Source organism: Nicotiana sylvestris, chromosome 12, assembly GCF_000393655.2.
Source record: "Nicotiana sylvestris chromosome 12, ASM39365v2, whole genome shotgun sequence".
NCBI lineage: Eukaryota > Viridiplantae > Streptophyta > Magnoliopsida > Solanales > Solanaceae > Nicotiana > Nicotiana sylvestris.
In genome coordinates, this window is record NC_091068.1 from 49,947,450 (window position 1) to 49,972,500 (window position 25,051).

The following is a 25,051-nucleotide window of genomic DNA, read 5'->3' on the forward strand; positions in this document are numbered from 1 at the left end:
AAAGTTGCAGCGCCCCCGGGAAAAGGGATGTTAGTACATATGGAATAGTACTAGTATGTAAAACTGAATGCCCTTAACAGTAAACGGAGAAGGAAACACGAAATCAATAAGAGACTCAAACAGTATCAAGGTGTCAAGTTAGGGGAAAGGTAAATTTCAAGTAAGTTTCAATCTTTTTAGATTGGGAGATCTTTAGCACCGATATACCACCGTATTTTTACCACGGAGTCCGATCTTATCCCGACTGGCTAAGTCGTCTCACCCCGATACATCCACCCACAATACCAGTATGTGCATTGACATAGCATCCGATCTCAGCCCGATTGACTAAGCCGTCTCACCACAATGTTGTATGGGTCGACATCACATCACATCTCGCTAGAAATATTTTCATCCCATTTAAAAAGAAAATCTCAACACATCAATCTCATCCCATATAAGGGAAAACAACCTTATTACATTAACACGTGGGTTTACCCCCAATCACTCCTACACTGGCACGTGTAGTTTCGGGGTTAGGTTATCTTGACCTACCCTTCCTGTGTGGCTAAATGATACTCTCGAAGCATTTATTATTTAAAGTATTCACCACTCATTTCATAATCTTTTACATATCATTCATTTCATTGGCTCTAATAGCCATAACACAATATCATTCTTGGTACATTGGCCGCACATCATATCTCATGCTCCCTTCTTTCACTTTCAATTATCATCATGGATCATCTACACCAAGGCTTTTCAAATTAAAACATTAAATATGCATGTGAGCAAATAGGGTATTTGGCACATTGAGATTTCTTACACAATTTGGCATAACAACTTTCATTTGAACTTGACTTGAAGTCACAGCATCTTAACACATGACTCGTGCTTTGAACACACTCCCCAAGAACAACATAATACTATAAGAATATTCGGAACATATTTGGAATATATATATATATATATATATATATATATATATATATATATATATATATATATATATATTGCGAAGCTTATTCGGAATAGCTAATTTATAATGAACAACTCGGAACTTACAAGGACATCATGAGATTTGATTCTAAGAGAGAAGTTTATCCAACATACCTCGCCTTAAGCTTCCTTAAATTACTACAATGTTCAAAAATCTTAGCCACTTTGATCTATTTGGTAATATATCAAAATTGAACCCAAATTAGGAAGGAGTTCATGGTTCCAGCTCATTTGAGCATTTTATCAAACACTAGGTGGGCATTATGATTTCAAGGCCCTCCTATGGAGGATTCCTTTATCCCACTACCCAAAGTCTACCCAATTAAGCTTAACAATCTTCCCACAAATCTTGATAGTACATGCATGAATAATGAACAACTCCCACACCCAAGAATTGCTTTTCTCATTACCTAGTTTCAGTTAAATCCCGAAATTGAGGGCTAGGGAATAGAATCTTACCCCTAGGATGAAGGCCTAGTGAGTAGAATCTTACCTCTAGGATGAAGACCTAGTGAGTTTTCCTTGTTAATCCTCCAAGCCTTGAGCAAGAATTGATGAACAATTAGTTTAGGAACCCTCTCTCACTCTAGAGCACTTCCTCACTCTTAAAATATCAGATTTTTACCTTACAAATGACTATTAACGTCTATATATCGAAATAGGGTCAGGTTATATAAACCAGAAAATGGACCCTCCGAACAAAGCTTTGCGGTTGCAGAGTGGACCATAGAATAGATATGCGATCTGTAAAATGGGTTGCAGAAGTGATGTCAAGAACTGGGTTGTTCAGGTCAGGTCTGTGACTTGCAGACCGGGTTTGCGGTCGCATAATGCACTGCACAACTCCCCTCCGGAAATCTTTATGTTGGGTATGCGATGGATTGTGCGACCCGCGAAAGCATTATGCGATGGAATATTGGACCACACAACGACCCTCCAAAATTGGCCACTTTTATGTTGCAATCTGTGGGTCGATATGCGGCCCGCAGAGTGATTCTGCGGTTGCATAGAGGACCGCAAAAATGCCCTGTTCTACCAAAAATTTCCTTCAACTACCCAATGCACTGTTCAATCCAAAAAGTCCTTCTCGCCGCGAAGAATCTCTACAATCATCAACACATAAGTCCACCTTGGCATCGTAACGCCAGGTTTTTAGGTGAAATTTTTGGGGACTTACAGAATTATTGTGGTTATTGCCATATAGGCTTATGTCACATTTATCTCGGTATTTACATTAAATTATGTTTTAAAATATAATGTTTCACCGGTTTAAGTATTGTAAGTAATCGGCTTATTTAGTCTTAGAGATTAGGTGTCATCATAACGCCTAATGAAGGATTTTGGATCATGAAAAGCAAGGTGGTTAGAATAGGTAAAGTATGGCTTAGACTAAAAAATATGATATCAGCTGATATAAGTTACCTACAAATATCAAGTGAGTAGCAACGATATCCCTTTTGAACTCAAGAATACTGAAGGAAGACACACTTGAGAACACGATGAGCTAACTTATCTTTTACGGGAGCGAATTTATGAACAAAACATATTCTCCTAAAAGTAGTGAATGCGGAATTTGATTTTGGATGGAAGATGAAGGCATCTGGGTAATCAAATAACAAGCTATGAGAACTGCATCTCCAAAAAAATGCAGCACAACATGAGACTCAATGAGAAATGTACGATCAATCCTGCTGAGGTACCTATTCTTTCTCTCTGCAACCCCCATTTTACTGAGGGGTATATGGACACGAAGTCTAGTGAATAATTTCCCTGAGAATTCATAAACTACTGAAGTTGAGAGGATAAGTATTCTAATGCATTATCACTATAAAAGATGCGTATAGAAATACCAAACTGATTTTTTATTTCATCACAAAAACTTTGGAATATAAAAAATAACTCAGAACGATATTTCATTAGGAAAATCCAAGTATATCTTGATCAATCATCAATGAAACTAACAGAATAATGATATCCCGGTTGAACTAACTCAACCTTGGAGGCGTAACTGACACCTGGTGTCGTACCGGCCCGAGCGAACCACTATGTAACTCATGATCGTTTGATGAATACTAGAACATACATAGGCCGACTTGGCTGAACTCATTCTTGTTGTAACTATCATGGGCCAACATGGCCACCACTCGTAATATGTAACTGTAAGTGGGGAAATGATGTATCAGCGAACCATCAAACTCAAAACATGAATACACATGGGCCGTCGAGGCCTCTGACATGCTATACATAATGAATATGTGTCTACAAAGCCTCTAAAAATATTTGACATCAAAACATGGTCGGGCCATGGCCCCAGCCTACCCATAAGTTTGTAGCAAAACTCTGACACGATGACTTATAGACTCGCCTGCACTCCGAATGAAGTGGAGTCTTACTGATCCTTAACTGAATGTTAACTTCGTCTACTATGAGGGCTCATCAAACTGATTACCTACACCTGCAGGCATAAATGTAGCATCCACAACAAAAAGGACGTCAGTACGTATAATGTACCGAGTATATAAGGCAGAACTGAAAATAACAATAAGCCAACATCAATGAGAGAGATATAAGAATCAACCTATCTTTGGGACTGTTATCCATATCGTAACATGATTGCCCAACTGAACAATAGTAACTATCCGACCGATCGTAGCTCGGTGATAAATACATGTGTGCCCAACTAGTGGTAATACATAACTGCCCAATCGCTAGTAACTGACCGACCGTCCGTAGCTTAGTGGTAAATGAAGATGTATATAACACTACATTATGAACATTAAAATATTTATCATATGCCTCAATAGAGACTAATGAACATACTTAGACATGCTTTAGATTATATTTCGCAGGCATGAATAACGTAGACTTCCTTAACTACTAAGAGTGGAACCATTTATGAAATAACTTTACGTTTACGTGTCGTTACCTGGATCATGCCAAAAGCTATAACATACATTATCACAATCTGTCCCAGAACCATGTTGAACTCGTCTCGTCGTACTTTAATATACAACAAATCTAATAATACTATCGTTAAGCTACAAAAGATAAAACTATCGTACAACGAACGACAAGCTTATTTTATATCAAAACGGGCATTGTCTTCCTTGTTTTCCTTACTTTTTCCAAGTCCATAAAAACAACTAGAACAAATACAACCTTCAACTATATACTTTCAGCATCACAACACGCCCAAGAGCCCAACAACACAACAACAAGTGCACCAACGTCACCAGCGAAACTACTATTTATCACGACGAGTGACAAGCTTGGATTGGAACCAAACCCCAACTCTTTTTCCCATCTCCCTTGTACTTACAACACCATCAACAGGTCCGGCATATAAACATACATACATACATATATATATATATATATATATATATATATATATATATATATATATATATAGACATGGCATTCCAACCTTATATCCATCATAAAAGTAACATCAAACAACCCAACAAGATATAACAACAACATGAACAACTTCTAGGTATTGTGTGGCCCCTTCTTCTCCTAATTATAACAGCATCAACATACTGAAGAGCACAACAACAATAACAAAATTATAACCAAGTTATTCCCCACAATTTTCACCCATATGAACTCATATATGCAACTCCAAAATAGTCCAATAAGAGACAACAACTTTTTATACCTCTTCAAGTTCTATCTTGTAGTTCTTCATCAAATTAACTTAACCAACACATAGATAAGATTAAGCACAAGCAATAGGGTGTAATACTTACCTTAAATAATCTGAACAAACTCGAACCAAAGCTTCCCTTAGCTTACAAGCACCTTTAATGACATCACAATGCCATTGAGACTCTTTTCTTCACTTAGGCTAACTTTTGAGGTTAGATTTAGGTAAAACCACCTTTGATTCAACTTGGAACCTTCCAGAACTTTTAGAGAGGTGTTAAGAGAGTTTGGGAACTGTTCTTGGTCGAACATGACCAAAAATGAGCCTTCCAACCACTTTAAAATGTTCAAGGGTCATCCACCGCCTAAGTGGGCCCCATAGTGAGCTACTTGCGCAGTCTCGCGAAAATGTGAATATCTTTCGATTCTGATGTCGTATTGACGCACGGTTTAATGCATTGGAAACTAAACTCTTAGATCTTCTATTTGATGGGTGGATTACTCCATAACTCCAAGTATATTGGGAGAAAATCTCAGTGACATTAGATCCAAATTTCAATTAAATATATGAACATAACTTGTGACGACTTTCGTTGACTTCTGTTTCTCTTCAAAACTTAACACACGACTATCATATGACTAAAATATCTCATAAAATAATCTTCTTATCACGTTAAGTGCCCTAGTCTCACCCCAAAAGTGCGGGTTATAACATTCTTAACTTGCGGACTTTTGACGAAACTTATTTTCTTCGATTCGTTTAGCTTATAGACCTTCCAACCCTCTTGGTACTTGTAGTTAATGATCTTAAATATTTGTAACCTCCAAGGTAACATGATTAACTTACTTTATATACTTTCAAAGATGATCTCATTCTAAGCTTACATCAATTGACTTTGACTTACGACGTACTTTACATATGAACACATGGGGTGTAACACTATCGTTTTTTGTTTTTTTTTTTATTAAAAAAAACCTTTTCCTATGAAAAATATAGCTTCATCTAGTGTAGCTCATGCATATGCATGGAATATCAACTTCTATTATAGATCTCTTAAAGTTTTTGCATAGGAATTGAATAGTCAAACACAATCTTTTGCCCGCTCACCTTTTTTTTTGCCCTTCCATCTTAGTATCATCTGAACTTTCACCTTAAGTTTTCTCCATATAGTTGCTACTGCTTTTACGTGTCTTTTAATTTTAATTCTGAGGGGTTGTTCTCCCCTCAAACTGCTGTGCACCATAGTCCCTTTTTTTCCTTCTCAAATTTGAAATTTATTTGCCATAGGAATACGGGACAGAGTGAGGCAACCACACCAAGGTTTACAACACACCAGAGATACATGGCAGTTGCATAAAACATTTTAGGAAAAAGAAAAGTGGAAGAACAGCGCGACAGTGTTTAAGACCAACAGGTCAGGTGCTTATTTTACTTTGCATGTTTCATCCTTCAGCCCTTTGCAGCTTCGATAGGTTTGCTTAGTACTACTCTGGAAAGGGTATATCACAGGTATAAATGATAAATCAAAACTAGTGTATAACCACTAACCAGTATAAGCTCTGCAAGGGTTTTCCAATAGTATTCAGTAGCTTTGAAGAGGTAATGCAAGAAATAATCTGCATTTCTTCTGAGTCAACCACATATAATAGTGGCATATAAATGTAAATTTGAGAGGAGACAATAATAGGAAACAGGGCCAAAAAATGGGGGAGGGAGAAGGACGAGGAGCGGAAGGAGGAGAGGAAACAGAACAGAAAACTACCACCTACAGATATAACCATATATGTTCACCCATGGTGTCCCAAAATAATGGCAAAAATGGATATCCTTATTGCGGGCACTACAGAGCCTGCATCTATCTTTGACTGACTGAGATGGCGGCAAGCTTCAGTTTGATGGCCTCAAATTCCGCATCCTGTCTCTCCTCATTTGTCAACCAGGACGATAAGCATCGACTGATAAAATCACCGGAACAACTCACAGGAGAAATGCCCCTGCAAACTTTGGGCTTTCCAAAACTCATAATAAGTTGTAAATTCGTTTCTGATGGATTTTCTGCGTAATTCTCCAGAATTTCCCTAATCGCTCTGCACCAGATGGGACGGGCCACCTTCAGGAATTCATGCACAGCCAACATCGGAAGGCTCACACTTCCCACCTCAGACTCCTGTTTCCCCCCTCTTCCATGGAAATCCGAACCCCCAAGCTTCAGCAGATCATAAGCATCTGCTAGGTCGCTGTATGCTGTTCACAGAAACAGGTGAAAGGAAATATAATTAAAGGCAGATCAGGCATTTCAAAGATGCAGAGTAACAATTGGCATTTTTTCTCGAAAAGCAGGCATGAGATAAGATATCTCAATGTTTCCCTAAGATTTCGAATAGCGGTCCCAAATTCAGCTTGATTCTATTGCAACTCTTCCATCCATATAATATACAAAAAGAAAGTCCAGATACGGCCAACTATAACAACTATGTGGTAGTGGATACAAACTCAGAATAAATAAATATTTTTCAACCTTTTCACTATATTTATGCTTAAGTCGAGCACCAGCTCCCACATGCTACATGTACCCCGAAATATAATCAAGGTGAAGGACGAAACATTGACAAAAGCACTGACTTCTAAATAGGCTGGGAATCTGTCAAAGGTAATTAACACAACCATCTACATTAAATAGTTTTGGCATACGACTTCTATGTACCATGAAGATTGGGAGAAACAAGGGCAACACTTAGCAAACAGAGAAATTGCAAGCATCCTATTTTCTTCGAACAATCAAGAAGAGTCAAAATACAAAACCTGTCATTCCAGAAACTTGCTCGTATCATTGCTAACCTATCAATACTAGTCCTTCACTAATGATAAAAGCACAAGAATTCATAAAATCAACACATCTGGCTTGATGTCCAACCAATAGAAGAGAGAGGGGAAGGTGAAAAGTTAGAGGATAATTGTTGATATAAGAATTTCAACTTGATTTTGCGCTTTCTGCTATAATGCAATTATATTATTACTATGAGTTAATTTTTATGCATTTAGAGGTAACATATTCACAAAAATCAGTTGAAGTATTAAACACTAGGGCAAAATGTATGGTACCTGCGAGTTTTCCATCACTCCTGTAGGCCTCTATACCATGTAGACCGACTTCTTTCAATCTTCTAACAACAGCTATTGGATCTTTTAATGCCCATGGATGTGCCAAAACTGCCACGCCTCCTGTCTCACATATAAATTGGACGGTTTCCTCTGCAAGTGGCTCGCTTCCCCTGTACCACGGCCACTCTTCATCAAACTTTTCAATGAAACAAAATAACCTTAGCAATAGATTTAATCTAACCAAAGCTTGATAATTACGTAGCATAAGCAGGTCCTCCATCATAAAGATATCGGGAAAATGCCTGTCTTAGATTCTCTACATGGCCAGCTTCAACCATAGCACGAGCAACATGCAACCTCCCTGGAGCAACTCCTTCTCCTGCAATTTTTTCTACCTGCTCCCACTTAAGGGGCAACTTCAGGTTGTTAAGTTTTGAAATCATGTTCTCCGCACGGAGGAAACGTCCATCCCGTATACTACTCAGGAACTTCTCTAGTTGATCAAATTTTGCTGGTCCGCAACTGCTGTAATATGCAAGAATGTGCACTGGTTCATCTGATGCAGAGTCCCTCCTGTAATGAAAACCTTTAAAATTCCGCAGTGAAGTGATGACAGGACTGGAAAATCTCCAGGATCAACAGAGTCGTCAAATTTGTAATGGAACACCAAAAACAGAAAATTAAAGAAAGACCTTGTTGTATCATAGAGTACTTTAGAGAGAGAGAGAGAGAGAGAGAGAGAGAAAGCCAAGAAATAAATTTCACATCTTTGTCCAGTTTAAGGTAGAACAATAAACCAAATCAATAGACTAACCCTTGGGAGAACATTGTACTGATTTCAACTCCGGGAATAATCTTAATGCCAAATCTACGAGCTGCTTCCAGTGCTTCGGGGATGCCAGACATAGTATCATGATCTGTCAATGAAAGAACTTTTACCTGTTATGGAACAAGTTGCACTACATTAGTTGCTCAATATGCAATTAGATGGAAAAATAAACTAACAGTGAACTGTAACATAGGCAACTAATTGTAAGAAAAAAGAATTTTATAGAAGCAGATTTAGTTTATACAAATAGAAATAGGTGTCAAGGTTTTACTGATGCTGAATCTTTTCCCCCCACCTACAAATGTTGTACCGAACCTCTTTACCTGTGAAAAGATAGATTCTTAGTTGATCACTTATCAACAAACTACAGGTCTAATTTCACTTTCTCTAGCTTTTCGAAGAGCATCAAATGCCAAGCCACCTCCCCTAGCCCCGAAAATAGATTTAATTCTCCAAACTAGCTTTTCAATAAAAAGTATGATTGATGGGATTCCTGCTGACTTTATGTCCTTATTTCCTATGCCTGAAAAGTGGAAAGGCAATTGGATAGGAGAAGGTGCAATTCTGTGGTAGGGAAATCAGGATAGAAGAAAGATGCATTTAGGTGAAATGGAACATTGGCACAAATAACAAACAAATTGGAGGCTTGGGAGTAAAAAATCTCAACCTACGGAAAAAGGTTTGCTCTAAAGTGGCACTGGAGATTCATGGCTGTTGGCACTCAGTTTTTATGATGACACTTTAGAATCAGAACTAAGTATGGCAAACGGTTTTTGCAGGAATAGAAAAGGGACTGAGATCGAAGGAAGATCAATTTAACATCAACAGGGGAAGATCAAACAACTACTGGAAGAATAATTCTAAAAAAGGAAAGAATATCTGTCAAGAAGCTTCACAAGGAAAACGAGAAATCAAAGGATAATCAAATACCTTTAATTGAAAACCTGAAGATAAGAAGATCAGATTCTTAGGAGCAAGATTGGCAATGGTCAAACAGAAAAGGAAGAATTAGAAGACAAATAAGGAAAAATATCAGCGAGATGAATGTGCGAAGATAGCAACAACAGCAACAACCCAGTAAAATCCTACAAGTGGGGTTTGGGGAGGGTAGTGTGTACGCAGACCTTACCCCTACCCCGGAGGAGTAGAGAGGTTGTTTCTGATAGACTCTCGGCTCAAGAAGACGAAAAGAGACAGAAGCCAGGAAGATAATATCAGCATCGTATGAGCCAGAAAATAAATGGAAAAGCAATAACAATAACCATTAATAATTGCACAGTACTATAAAAACGGAAAAATAGTGTGGACACAATATTAACCACTAGCAGTCACAAAACATTATCAGACTAGCCTCACACCCGGTACGAACTAGAAAAATGCTCAACTACCTCCTAACCTTCCACCCTAATGTTCGACCTCCACACCTTCCAATCCAAGGCCATGTCCTCAAAAATCTGAACCCGCACCATGTCCTACCTGATCATCTCTCCCCAATACTTCTTAGGCCGCGCTCTACCTCTTCTCATACCCGCCACAGCCAACCGCTCACACCTCCTAACCGGGGCCTAAGCAAGATGACAGAGGCCAACAAAAAACACAAGGAAAGAAGACCGAAGCATTTAAAGCTCCATTTTTGTTCCTGGAAAAGATCACAAGAAATCAGCAATATGATGGAGGCCAGTAGAAGACACAAGGAAAGAAGCCCAGAGTATTTAAAGCTCCACCTTTTATTCTTGGAAAAGATCATAATATATCTTTCCCAATGATCAAATCCTTTGGGTTACTATCTCTCTATCAAGGAAATCAAATCAATGGCTCAAATCAAGGATGAGCATCAACTGCTATATATTCAAAAGAAGACGAAGACTCAAGACATACTTCGTCTACTCAACTTCCAAACTCTTTGTTCTGCTCTTAACAAGCATTGTATTTTAGTGAGAACTATTGTGTAATCAAAAGAGAGAAGAGAGATAAAATCATTGGTGAGGCATTGTATCTAAAGAAACGAGAACTGTAGAATTAAGGTTGGTGTGTACGTAGGAAACACATCAACGAAGTTGTTACAAATTCACCAAGGAGCTTACAGAGAGACCCTCTTGCAACCCAAGGGATTAGATTAGGATCCATATTGAATTTGAACCAATATAAAAGCATCATTATGTCATTTACTTTCCTACACTTTACATTCAGTATTTATTTAGAAGCCCCGAAAGGAGAAATTGCCATAGTATCCAAAACCGGGAATGGCCTAATGAAAAGATTCAGGAACGCCAAGAAAGGCAGAACAAATTCCATTAAACCAAGAAATTTCAATGAACAAGAAAGAAGTGATGGAAAGTGCTATGAATGTTGAAAATATGTACATATCAAGGCTGAATGCCCAAAACTAAAAAGGAAGACATCCAAAGAATATCAGAAGACTAGATCAATTGGGTGTTGGAGTGATGAGGACACAACAGATCATGACGAAACTGCAAATATATGCTTTGTGTCCCTCCATGAAAATGATTTCTCCGGATGCTGGACTGATGAAGACATTTCAGATGATGATCGTGAAGACTTAGCAGATCACTGCCTTATGGCTAAGGGAGAAACAAGTGAGGTAAGACCCTACAACTGCGACAGATGTAATGAATTACAAGATATTATAGATACCGCATTAAAAGATTATGTAAATGAAATAAAGAGGCCAAAATAGGGAAAAGAAGAATCTGGAACCTAATCTTGAAGTTTGTGAACTCGAAAGAGAAAACTTTAAGGAACAAGTTCAGGAATTACTATTGCAAATAAATGGTCTGCATAAATCCATCACGGTTCAGTTAGGTCAAACCAGCCAATTCAATCTTGTGAGTATACTGGAAAAAGACCTACCAATAACACATATAGACAAAGTAAGTCTACATGTAAATCTGTTATTAATGAACAGTCTGTTCACTCATGTTACTACTATGGCAAATTTGGACATAAGTACTCAAATTACAGATTTTGTCATAATCAAGGATGGGTCTGTAGACCAAAAACTAATACAGGAACATCAGATCTAATAAAAAAGGACCCAAGTAAACTTGTTATCCGAAAGGAAGTAACTTTTCTATTTTGAAGGAACACCACAAGAAGAATCACAAAAGGAAACAGTATCTTGATAATTTCCAGTCATATGACGGGTGATAGATGGAGGTAACGTTAGATTTGGTGATGGCTCAAAAGGGAAAAATCATTGGCATAAAAATAGTTTCATTCAGTAACATGTGCGACATTACTGATGTATATCTTATGGATGGGCTAAACTACAATCTACTAAGTATTAGCCAATTATTCGACTCGAGATATGAAGTAAAATTAAAAAAGACAAGATGTACCATTGGACATGAATTAGGTATCGCTATATTGCCACGTAAAAAGGTATGGTAACGTCTATACTCTTGATTGCATTAAAAACCTAAATAAGCATATTTGTCTAGCATATATATCTGATGATCTCTGGTTGTGACATAAGAAACTTGGTCATGCTAGTAATTGAAAAAATGTCTAGACATGAATTGGTCATTGGTCTGCCTAAGCTTCACTTCTCTAAGAATCATGTATGTGATGCATGTCAACTTGGTAAGCAAACCACCTCCTTCAAGTCTAAAGATATAGTTATTACTCCTAAACCCTTACAACTTTTACACATGGATCTCTTTGGTCCTACCAGAACTGCCAGTATAGGAGAAAAAAAGGTACGTATTTGTTATTATAGATGACTATTCTCGCTTCACCTGGTAATATTTTTAGCTCATAAAGATGAAGCTCTAAAGAACTTTGAGATCTTCTGCAAGAAAGTACAGAGAGAAAACGGATACTACATTTCTACTATATAGAGTGATCATGGAGGCGAATTCGAAAGCAAATCCTTTAAAAGTATTCTATGATGAATAAGGATTCACACACAATATTTCGACACCTAGATACTCCCAGCAAAACAAAGTAGCGGAGCACAAAAAATCGAACCATGCAAGATATGACAAGAACAATGATCACTGAATACTCCCTGCCAAATCACATCTGGACAGAGGTAGTAAGCATAACATGCCACATTTTGAACAGTTGTCTTATACGACCTATTTTGAAAAAGATTCCATATGAACTATGGAAAAGTAAGAGACCAAATATCAGTTATTTTCATCCCTTCGGATGTAAATGTTTTGTCCACAACAACGATAAGGACAATCTAGAAAGTTTGATCCTAGGAGTGATGAAAGTATATTTCTTGGCTACCCAAACACTAGCAGAGCTTGTAGGATTTACAACAAGCGTACTATGTGCGTAGAAGAATTTTTTCATGTCATATTTGATGATATTAATCCTATGATCGAGAAAGATATTGTTGCAGGGGATGACGACAATAACCAAGTATCTCAATCTGCTTAATCTGCTTAGTTGATGGAATATTTTTTGGATAATTATTATGTTTTGCGTTGGACTGATGATTCAGCAACCTTGATGTAAACTCTAAACTTACATCTTTTGACTGGTTGCTTCTGTCTAGCCGACTGTTCGGTATGTAGTTGAGTTACATATTATCTTCCATATTTAGTCAACAATATGCTTTATTGTGTGTCTAACTCCTTTGTATTTTCCTTTTTGTTGATGTCAAAGGTGGAGAATAAACTCAGGGGGAGCACTTAAAGCCGTAGCAGCACCTGAAGCCGTAGCACCGACTCAGGTGGAGCAAGTCAAACTTACTCCATGCTCACTAAGGGAAGTAACAAGTCTTGATCTCAATTTTTTTTAGATTAATCATTTTCAAATTTTTATTGTCATCATCAAAAAGTGGGAAATTGTTAGCACCCAATTTTTATGATGACAAAATTAGAATCAGAACTAAGTATGGCAAATGGTTTTTGCAGGAATAGAAAAGGGACTGAGATCGAAGGAAGACCAATTTAACATCAACAGGGGAAGATCAAAGCAACTACGGGAAGAATAATTATAAAGATGGAAAGAAGATCTGTCAAGAAGATTCACAAGAAAAAATCAAAGGATAATCAAATATCTTTAATTAAAGACCTGAAGATAAGAAGAGTAGATTCTTAGGAGCAAGATTAGAAATGGTCAAACATAGAAGGAAGAATTAGACGACAAATAAGGAAGAATATCAACGAGATGATCGTGCAAAGATAGCATAAGCAAGAAATCAGCAAGATGATGGAGGCCAACAGAAAACACAAGGAAAGAAGACCAAAGCATTTAAAACTCCACCTTTATTCCTGGAAAAGATCATAAGAAATCAGCAAGATGATGGAGGCCAGTAGAAGACACAAGGAAAGAAGACCAAAGCATTTAAAGCTCCACCTTTTATTCTTGGAAAAGATCACAATATATCTTTTTCAAGGATCAAATCCTTTGGGTTGCTATCTCTGTATCAAGGAAATCAAATCAATCACTGAAATCAAGGATGAGCATCAACTGGCTCTAGCTATATATTCAGAAGAAGACGAAGGCTCAAGACATACTTTCATCTATTAAATTCCAAGCTCTTTGTTTTACTCTTAACACACATTGCATTTCAGTGAGAACAATTGTGTAATCAAAAGAGAGAAGAGAGATAAAATAATTGGTGAGGCATTGTATCTAAAGAAATGAGAATTTTAAAATTAAGTTTGGTGTGTGCATAGGATACTCATCAAAAAAGTTGTAACCAATTCACCAAGGAGCTTACTGAGAGACCCTCTTGCAACTAAAGGGGAGTAGATTAGGATTCGCATTGAATCTGAACCAGTATAAAAACATCATTGTGTCATTTACTTTCATACACTTTACATTCAGTATTTATTTAGTTCTTTCAGGATTAGTCGACTAACATGGAAAAGTAGCCGATTGCCAAAGAAGAAAACTAAAAAGGCTTCAACTCATCAATGAAGTTATAATCAATTCACCAAGGAGCTTACAGAGAGACCCTCTTGCAACCCAAGGGGACTAGATTAGGATCCACATCAAATCTGAACCATTACAAAAACATCGTTGTGTCATTTACTTTCATCACTTTACATTCAGTATTTATTTAGTGTTTTCACTGTCTCAGGATTAGTCAACCAACGTGGTAAAGCAGTCGACTGCCAAAGAAGAAAACTAAAAGGCTTCATTTCGAAACCCCCCCCCCCCAAAAAAAAGGACCTTCAATGGCTACAAAGAGTAATTATAGAAGGATGTGATAATACTAAATATGGTAAAAGAGATAAATGGTGCACAAATCTGGTGAGAAAACAAGACTCTGTATAGAAACATATAAGGAGTCAATAGGATGAACTTAATGATAAGGTCAGACTAAAGGTGGGCAATGGCTGCAAAAAAGATGCTGACTGATAGATGGTTGGATGACCTAAGGAGGTATTCCCCGTCATTTATGAGATTGTTAACAACAAAGAGTGTACAGTGGCTGAATGCTACTCCACAAGTGGTTGGGATCTGCACCTAAGGAGGAACCTTAATGACTGCGAATTTGATTGCATAAATGAGCTAATAAAGATGTTGGCAACTGTTAATCTTGAGGAAAATGTGGAAGATTCCTTGGTATGGAGAGGAAGAAAAGATGATAAAAGCATGCTATAAAAATTTCCAGTGGGCATGGGAAAACTGCCCTTAGAAGATGATTTGGAGTACCATTGCACTCCAGGGCAGCATGTTTCAGTTGGCTTGCAGCACATAATGCTTGTTTAGCCAAGGATAATTTAGAGAAGTGGGGGATCATAATTTGCAGTAGATGCTACATATGTGAAGAAGCCTTGGAGTATGTAAATCATCTATTACACTATAATCACATGTAGCAACTATGGTCAATGTTCCTACATATCTTTGGAGTATATTGGGTTATACCTGGAAGCATTCAGCAGCTGGAATGGACAATTCACTATGAAGGGCTGCAGGCAGCTCAATAATGCAGTACCTATCTGCATACTATGGATCATTTGGACGCCTCTGTGGAAGGAAAGAACATATGTCCTATGTGAAGAGTAAATGTCGTTTCTTTTGGTATAAGAAGAATGTTGTAACTGATTTTGCCTTTTTGATGGATCGTTTGTGCTCCTTCAATCTGTACAAGGAGAACTTCCTTTGTATCATCACAGTACCGTCTTGTACTCATCACTAAAACTTTTACCTATTCATTAAAAAGATAAAGAATACGAAAATGACGGACAGGAAGAACAGGGTTGCCAGAATTTTGATTTCAGGCATGGAATGCTGGCTGAATTATCTTGGAATGTCACATAGCTCTCTCGATAACCCTTACACAACAGAAGTGAAAGAATGTCACTCGGCATGTCCCTGTTTATTGGCATCTGTCATAGGACAGAGATGGTTACCAAATACATATTCTATAAAGTACAAGATAAAATTGAAGATACCAGTGCTACGGACCCATACCCCAAGTACATGGGAAATAATAACCCTTTTCCTTTGGAAGAAGTAGAATACCACAGAGGACACAGGGGAATTACACTAGATATGGTGTTCTCTTGTTTGCTAAGTAACATTCACACTGTTCCTGAACATTTAGAGAACAGTTGACCTAGACAATTTGCCACTCAGAAAAAAGGAAACCAATCAATGTTTCTTTATTAAAAATTCAGATAGCATTCAGACTGTATCTTACTATGTTAGTAATGTTTGCAGAATATTCTGGGACGTAAAAGATCATACCATTTAGTGAACTTCTGTTTTCTTTTAGACAAGTTGATTTGCAATTTAATAAATAAGGCATCCCAAAACAACCAGAGAGTACTTGGTTTTTAAAAAGCTAAAGTCTTAGGATACGTGCGTTGCGTGTGTTCCCCATAATAATAAAATACAAAATTTTAAAGAACCACATAAATAGTACTTAATGTGTTTGAGTCATAAATTAAAATTAATTAAAAAAACAAGTTCATGAAAATGATGAATCATGTTGATGTTTAGCCATAATCTTCATCTATGTTGCACGGACTCTCCAAAATATGTCGCACACATGTCGGATCCTCCAAAAATAGATATTCTATTTTTGGAGGATCCGACACGCACCCGGCAATATTTTCGGAGAGTCCGAGCAACATAGATCTTCATTTTACATTTGTGATATTCAGTTGATCAAAGGTTTTAATTTTTCACTTCAAATCACGATGCCATGTTTAATATACATATATAACCAAAATCAAAACAATTTTGGAGTTCAAAAACTAACTTTTGAAAGAAGATTAGCATGAGAGACATTTTAATTTTTAAGAATAGATTCATGCATTTCTTCGTGTTATGTTTGTTATTGCCTTATTTCTATTTTTTCACAAATGAAATAATGGTTTACTTGCAATATATGTTTTGAATAGGTCATTATTCAAATTTGCCTACTCATTTTTGTTAATAATTATCTTGGAGCTATTTGTTTTAAAAATTTTGAGCCCGACAGTTTACAGGGATATCTTTAGGTCTTTAAAAACAAATATTTCTATGATTTTCATGGAATTAAAGGTTGAGCATTTTTTTTCATAGATTTTCTACATCTTTGGGTGTGGCTAGTTGGCATTCAGATTTAAATTGTTATTATTTATTTGTTTCTTAATTTTAGTTCAATAACATAAGATTATCTGTGCACGGTCTGGGATGCTTCATGCATCGGGCTGCCCTTTTTAACATTATATTATCCGTGTAAGGCATGATTAGGGTCACAAAATAAATCAAAAAGTATAGAGAAAAATACTTGAGAATATTTTTATGCTTAATTCATTCAAATGATTAGAAGTCACGACGAAACAACAAATGTTCAAGAGCTAGTTCACAAAATAAAAAACATAATATACGTGAAGAAACAAACATCACAACTTTAATAAATTAATAAATAATCACAACTTCAATCAGAAAAAAAACTCAAACACATGCAGACACAAAATATATAAAAGTGATTGCAGAAAAATCGAGAAGGCAATATGAATGAAAAACATAATCATAATTTAGGCATAGTCATCTGTACTAAAATATGATTATGTTTTCATTCATATTATCTTCAATCATATGCATATATCCAACATAAAATCTATTTTTGCATAGAGTTGGTTAAAATTATTAATATATGCATACTTTGGTTTTGATGTCAATTTTGCACATCTATAGTGTTTTTGGATAAATGACTAAATTATCATCTCATTTCTAATCATAACAACATAAACTTTCAAATTGTACAAACAAATATATACACCACTATTTGACATTAATGCAAGGCTTTGCATTCTCTAAACGGCATATAATCAAACGGTGAACCAAAATGCTACTAAATAATTGCTGGATAATACTCAAATTGCTCATGTGAGAATATTTTTGTATGAGGGTAGTGCTAATTTGACCATGTAAATTGTATAATGAAATAAAAGCAATAAATATCCTGAAAATAGGAGAACGAAATAAAGATATAAAAAATAAAAGAGATGGGTCTTCTTCAATTGTTCTTTAACAATTCAGCACTTTTCGGTGCTCGTTTTAGCTGTACTCCCTTTGTTTTCCTTTTTATTCAGAAATTTTCTTCGGTGTTCATGGCCAAACCAGTTTATCGAGATTCGGCAGGGCAGGTGTCAACTCTAATCCAACTCTATGGAAGAACATATTCTAACCGCCTAAATGAAATAATATATTTTCATTTAATATTTGCGTATTTAAAATCTTTCCGTTAGGATATCAATTCAATCATTATATCTTGATAAATAGTAGAAAGAATTAATTTTTTAGTTTTTCTTCTTGCACATGAGTACATGAATAAGATAAGGAGTTATAGTTATTTTACACAATTCAAATAATAAAATAATTTACATAAATAAAATTTTGCGCGACTTTAATTCCTAAATACTATTAGGCACATAACTGAAACAGATGGGGATGAACAGAAGAAAATTATAGTTTCCCTCAATGTACTTTGGTGTGTTAGCTGCAAAGGATCCAAAGGCTTCTAATATCTATAATACGCAACCTAAAACCAGAAGGAAGGAAACACAAGACTCGGTCAATACCAAGTTTAAAATAGAAGAAGAGATGAAAAACATACGCAAAGCCACTAATAAGCAATAAAGGAGTTTGAATTAGAATCAACCATTAAGACTTCGGCAACCCTAAGGAAAATATCAAACTATTAATATGGCAAACTAAAAAGAACAAAAAAGAGAATCCAAAATAAGACTTTTTCCAAGTTTAAGCAGTAATCAACCAACCATGAATAGCATATACACCACAAAGCAAAAAACAGGAAAATTGACTTTTAAAAGCAATAATGAAATCTTTAACGTAACTAAAATACAAGTCAAAGACAAATATACCATAGTTCACCTCAAAGAATGCTTTCCTCTCAAAGAACTTTTTCCTAATTTTTTCAGCATTGCAACATCGCCTACATCCTCTTTAGACAATGCCTGGGGTCAGCAAGGATGGAATGTACTTTTAGAAGGGCCTTGAGTGATTGGGAATTAGAGAGGGTTGTGGATTTCTTTAATATCTTGGAACAATTCCAAGGTCTTGGAGAAACTGAAGATAAACTCTGTTGGAACCTTTGCAGGAGTGGGAATTTTACGGTCAAATCCGAATATACTCTAATTGCTGCTTCAAACCAACAGTTAGAACAATGGCCCTGGAGGTATATTTGGAAAGTAAAGGTACCTTTCAAGGTGGTATGCTTTTCATGGTTAGTTGCAAGAAAGGCTTGTCTAACCCAAGATCACTTGAGAAGAAGAGGTTTTCAGCTATGCTCTAGATGCCTATTATGTGGTTCAGCTATAGAAACTAATAGCCACTTGTTTTTTCATTGTCCTTTTACTGACCAACTGTGGCAGCTCTTTCTTAATATTGTGGGCCTTAAATGGAGCATGCCAGGTAACACTTGTGAACTGTTGAAGTGTTGGAATTGCAATGGGGGTATAGTGAGACAGAAGAAATGGTGGCGATTGGTTCCTGCGTGCATATGGTGGACAATCTGGAAGGAGAGAAATTTAAGAACTTTTGAAGACAGAAGCAATTCTTTACAGAAAATCAAGATGAAGTGTTTGCTTTTGTTTCATTTCTGGTGTAGAAACTTGTGTAGAGGAGGTAGAATCTTTAGTAGACCTGATAGGTGCACTGTAATCCTAGGTTGACATCGCTGGTTTTTGTTCCTTGTAAATATGGCTTGGCACTGCCCTAGTGCTGTTTATTTATTAATATACATGTTACCGTTATCAAAAAAAGAAAGAATGCTTATGCCGTTGGGAAAATAAAAACTTGAGAGAGACCCTAATATCACAATTAGTGTGATCATAAAAGGAGATAATTTTCATAGCATAATATCTTAATTTCCTAAATTTTAGGAATTCCTACATAGTTCAAATAAGAAAAGATTTAGCAAAATTTAGTTGCTTTGAAAGACCTAAATATTAAGAAAAGATTAAATAACAATAATTTAATTATAATTTTGTCTAATGTGAATATATTTTTAAAAGGTAAAAGGTGAACGATATTTCCGCTAAGGGTCTTCGTACTTTTAATATAATATATTTTTATAATTCATTTTATGGGGCTTTCTCCTTTGCTCTAGTGAGAAGAAAAAGTCTCTCTTATAGAGGCTTCTAAAAAGGCCATTTTCTTCGAGAGAGATTCCCAACTCAGCTCTTATTTATGTCATCTTCAGAGCCTTCCTTCCTAGAAGCCTATGTCTAGTGTTAAAAAAAAGGCATTAGCAAGGTCTTTCCACATGGACCTTGATGGACTTCCAAGTTCTCAGTTTCATCCACTTATGGAAGCAAACAGAACAACGAGACTTAACCAGAAATACATGGTAATGTAAAAGGATTACATAGGAATGTAAATTAAAAAGATAGAAGGACACACACAGACAACAGAGCAATATTCTTCAACAATTAAAAAGAAGATGGAAACAGAATAGCTTGATTAGGTCTGCAACAGAAGTGTTTAAACTTCAGGTTCAGTTGCATATTATTAGAATACTTGTAGTTGCAACCGGTTATTTTCTAGTTTGGGTCCGTGTTAGTGTTTTCCGGAGTCTGCCGTAGGTATAGTGGCTGTGGTGTGGGATGGTAGAGTAAGGTCATGTCCTCGAGGGGTGCCGGGGTTGAGAAGGGGGGTGGGGAGGGGGTCAGGGGTTGGGACGAGAGGAAAGGAGGGTAAGGGGAAAGAGGGAGCTTGTAGATTGAGGATCGGGTCGTGGAACATAGGCACGCTGACGGGTAAGTTTATTAAGTTGGCAAAGATTCTCCAGAAGAGAAAGGTTAATATAGCTTGTGTCCAGGAGACTAGGTGGGCAGGGTCGAAGGCGAGGAATGCGGACGGGTATAAGTTGTGGTACTCTGGAGTCGTGAGGGGTAAGAATGGAGTGGGTATCTTGGTGGCTAGGGATCCTAGAGAGTATGTGGTTGAGGTTAGGCGAGTGAATGATAGGCTAATGTTTATTAAGTTGGTGATTGGTGAGTGCACCCTCAATGTAGTTAGCGCTTACGCGCCGCAAGCAGGCTTGGATGAGGAGGTTAAGAGGCGCTTTTGGGAGGGCTTGGACGAGATTGTGCGTCGTATTCCACCTACTGAAAGGTTATTTATTGGAGGGGATTTTAATGGTCATATTGGGGCGACTGCTGGTAGTTATGTCGAGGTGCATGGTGGCTTTGGCCTTGGGGATAGGAACGGAGGAGGTACTTCGCTGTTAGACTTCGCTAAGGCTTTCGAGCTGGTGATTGCGAACTTGACCTTTCCGAAGAGGGAGGAGCATCTGGTTACTTTCCGAAGTTCGGCAGTGAAGACTCAGATCGATTACCTTCTCCTTAGAAGGTGTGATAGAGGGTTGTGCAAGGATTGCAAGGTTATCCCGGGAGAGACACTCGCGACTCAGCATAGGCTCTTAGTGATGGACATCGGCATTATGATGAAGAGGAAGAAGAGGTATGCTCGTGGCCGACCGAGGATTAGATGGGGAGCTTTAACCAAAGATAAAGTCCAGGAGTTGGAGGAGAGGTTAGCCGCTATGGGAGCTTGGAGGAGTAGTGGAGATGCGAGCACTATGTGGTCAACGACGGCGAACTATGTGAGGGAGGCGGCGAGAGAGGTGCTAGGTGTATCGAAGGGTTTTTCTGGCAGGCACCAGGGAGACTAGTGGTGGAATGACATAGTCCAAGGTAAAGTGGAGGCGAAGAAGGTAGCATACGCGAAGTTTGGCCACAGAGACTAAGAATGCAGCGTTTAGCCGTCTATACAAGGAATTAGGGGAGAAAGGCGGGGACAGGAAGTTGTTTCAGCTGGCTAAAGCGAGGGAGAGGAAGGCCCGGGATCTGGACCAAGTAAGGTGCATCAAAGACGAGGATGGTAGAGTATTGATGGGAGAGTCCCAAATTAAGCGGAGATGGCAGTCGTACTTTTATGGTCTTCTAAATGAGGAGGGGGATCGGGACATAGCGCTAGGGGACTTGGGGCATTCGGAGAGTCTCCGAGGTTCTAGGCATTGCAGGCGCATTAAGGTGGAGGAGGTCGTGGGGGCTTTGCGCAAGATGAGTAGGGTAGAACGACCGGGCCAGATGAAATTCCGGTTGAGTTTTGGAGGTGTGTGGGTAGAGCAAGATTGGAATGGTTGACTGGGTTGTTCAATGTAATTTTTAGGACGAAGAGGATGCCGGAGGAATGGAGGTCGGGTATAGTGGTTCCGTTGTACAAAAACAAAGGTGATATCCAGTGTTGTAACAATTATAGGGGTATCAAGTTACTTAGCCATACCATAAAAGTCTGGGAGAGGGTGGTGGAGGTGAGGGTGAGGAAGACGACGTCTATATCCGACAATCAGTTTGGGTTCATGCCGGGCCGCTCCACTACGGAAGCTATCCACCTTATTAGGAGGTTGGTGGAACAGTATAGGGATAAGAAGAAGGATTTGCACGTGGTGTTCATTGACTTGGAGAAAGCGTATGACAAGGTTCCTAGGGAGGTGCTTTGGAGATGTCTTGAGGCGAAGGGCGTGCCGGTAGCCTACATAAAAGCGATCAAGGACATGTACGATGGAGCTAAGACTAAGGTTAGGACTGTGGGAGGCGACTCGGAGCATTTCCCGGTTGTTATGGGTTTACACCAAGGCTTTGCGCTTAGCCCGTTCTTATTTTCCTTGGTGATGGATGCTTTGACACACCATATTCAAAGGGAGGTGTCATGGTGTATGTTATTTGCTGATGACAAAGTTCTAATTGACGAGACGAAGGCCGGTGTTAACGAGAGATTGGAGGTTTGGAGACAGACTCTCGAGTCTAAGGGTTTCAAATTGAGCAGGTCTAAGACAGGGTACCTGGAGTGCAAGTTTAGCGCTGAGTCGAGGGAAGTAGACGGGGATGTGAGGCTTGGGTCACAGGTCATCCCCAAGAGAGATAGCTTCAAGTACCTTGGGTCGATGATTCAGGGGGACGGAGAGATCGACGAGGACGTCACTCACCGCATAGGGGCGGGCCGGATGAAATGGAGGCTCGCATCTGGAGTCTTGTGTGACAAGAAAGTGCCACCGATACTCAAAAGTAAGTTTTATAGAGTTGTGGTTAGACTGACCATGTTGTATGAGGCAGAGTGTTGGCCGGTTAAGAACTCCCATGTCCAGAGGATAAAAGTAGCAGAGATGCGGATATTGAGGTAGATGTGCGGGCACACTAGGACAGACAAGATTAGGAATGAAGATATTTGGAAGAAGGTGGGCGTCGCCCCTGTGGATGACAAGATGCGGGAAGCGAGGCTCAGATGGTTCGAGCACGTGCAAAGGAGAAGCCTTGATACACCGGTGAGGAGGTGTGAGCGGTTGGGCGTGGTGGGTACGAGAAGGGGTAGAGGGAGACCTAAGAAGTATTGGGGAGAGGTGATCAGGCAGGACATGGTACGACTGCAGATTTCCGAGGACATGGTCCTTGATAGGAAGGCCTGGAGGTCAAGCATTAGGGTTGTAGAATAGGGGTAGTTGAGCTCTCCTTACTTCATATCGGGGGTGAGGCGGGGTTGGATTAGGGTTGATCTTAGATGGCTTGCAGTTTATGTTGAACACACACTATTCTTGCTGTTTATCTTAGCCCCGGGCCTTAGACTCTGGTTATTGTTATTGCATGTCATTCATCTTTTGGTTTTTATGCTTCTGTTACTATTACTGTTTTTACTGGAGTTACTAATGAATTCTCTTTTCTTGTTTTTTATTTTCGTCTTTCTGAGCCGAGGGTCTATCGGAAACAACCTCTCTGCCCTATCGGGACAGGGGTAAGGTCTGCGTACACATTACCCGCCCCAGACCCCACTATGTGGGATTTTACTGGGTAGTTATTGTTGTTGTTGTTGTTCAGTTCTACAAACCTTATGTTTCGCGCTTAATCCCTTTTGGTGGTTACATAGATTCCGAATTACAGACATTCAAGCAACTTTGACCCAAGTCAAATCACTGTGTAGATTCTTCACCACAGTAGTTGGCAGATACAAGATTAAAATAACAAGAAGCCTTGGACTTCAATGAGATTACAGCCCATCCAAGCTCATCAAATATCATATTCCTGGCTAAAAAGTTGATTCTGAGTTATTACTTGAATAAAGTGACACCATATTTCTCTCCAGCACAAACCAGTAGTACTACTAATTAATGAGTGAAGTGACATACATTATGACACATATTATATCTGCAAATGCTTTTCTAGTTCCATCTCCATACAATAAAGCCTAAGGAAAGAGAAACTACTTGAAATTTCATATCATCTATCTCAAGCTCCAGCAAATAGAACACAATATATAAGAAAGCATATATGCACAGACACCAACCAACAAAAACAAAACTATTCGCTAAAGGGGGGAAAAGGGAACTCACTCCATTTTGATGGGCTCTCTCAACGAGCTTGAAAGGTGATAAGAAGCCATCGCTATGAATAGAATGAGAATGAAGTTCAAAGAGTAATTTCTCTTTGGGTTGAGGAACAGCAAAATCCTCAGCAGCAGGTGAAAGAGGAGAGCGGTCCAAGAAAACCCATTCGCTCACACAATTATACGCCAAAGTCTGTTCAGACGTCATTCTCCTCTTTGAACCACCTCTCTTCTTCTTCTTCTTATTCGACCCTTGTTTCTTGGGGATTTCTTTGTCACCCATCATAGGATTCTTCTCTACCAATTTCTTTTCTTTTTTTTTTTTTTTAACAAGAGGAGTCTATATTGAGGTCGTTCCAGACCAGCAAGAATGTGTTTTCATATTATTATTTTTTTGGGCTAAGTAAAAGTTTTGTTTACTTGGTAAATATATATATATAGCTTAAGGCAGTAATGTGGGCCGTGCCCGGGCCTAAATGGGCCTCGTGGGCCAGTCCTAAGTGGGCCCGAGCTTTGTGGGCCGGTCCTAAGTGGGTCCGGGCTTCGTGGGCCGGTCCTAAGTGGACCCGGGGCTTCATGGGCCGATCCTAGTGGACCTGGGCTTCGTGGGCTTTTAGTAGGAACCGGCACGGGACCACGAACTAATGGTCCCGGGCTAAGTGGGT

The 25,051-nt window shown here is 38.4% G+C and overlaps 1 protein-coding gene across 1 annotated transcript; it reads right to left on the reverse strand.

Moving 5' to 3' along the window:
* Positions 1–6,139: 6,139 nt before the first annotated feature.
* Positions 6,140–24,740, reverse strand: LOC104233458 (uncharacterized). The gene is made up of 5 exons (XM_009786853.2): positions 24,394–24,740; positions 8,544–8,668; positions 7,988–8,302; positions 7,730–7,899; positions 6,140–6,871 (listed from the first exon to the last, which is right to left on the reverse strand). Exons 1-5 carry the CDS (start codon positions 24,670–24,672, stop codon positions 6,483–6,485), a joined length of 1,278 nt encoding a protein of 425 aa, XP_009785155.1. The 5' UTR covers positions 24,673–24,740; the 3' UTR covers positions 6,140–6,482.
* Positions 24,741–25,051: the final 311 nt, after the last annotated feature.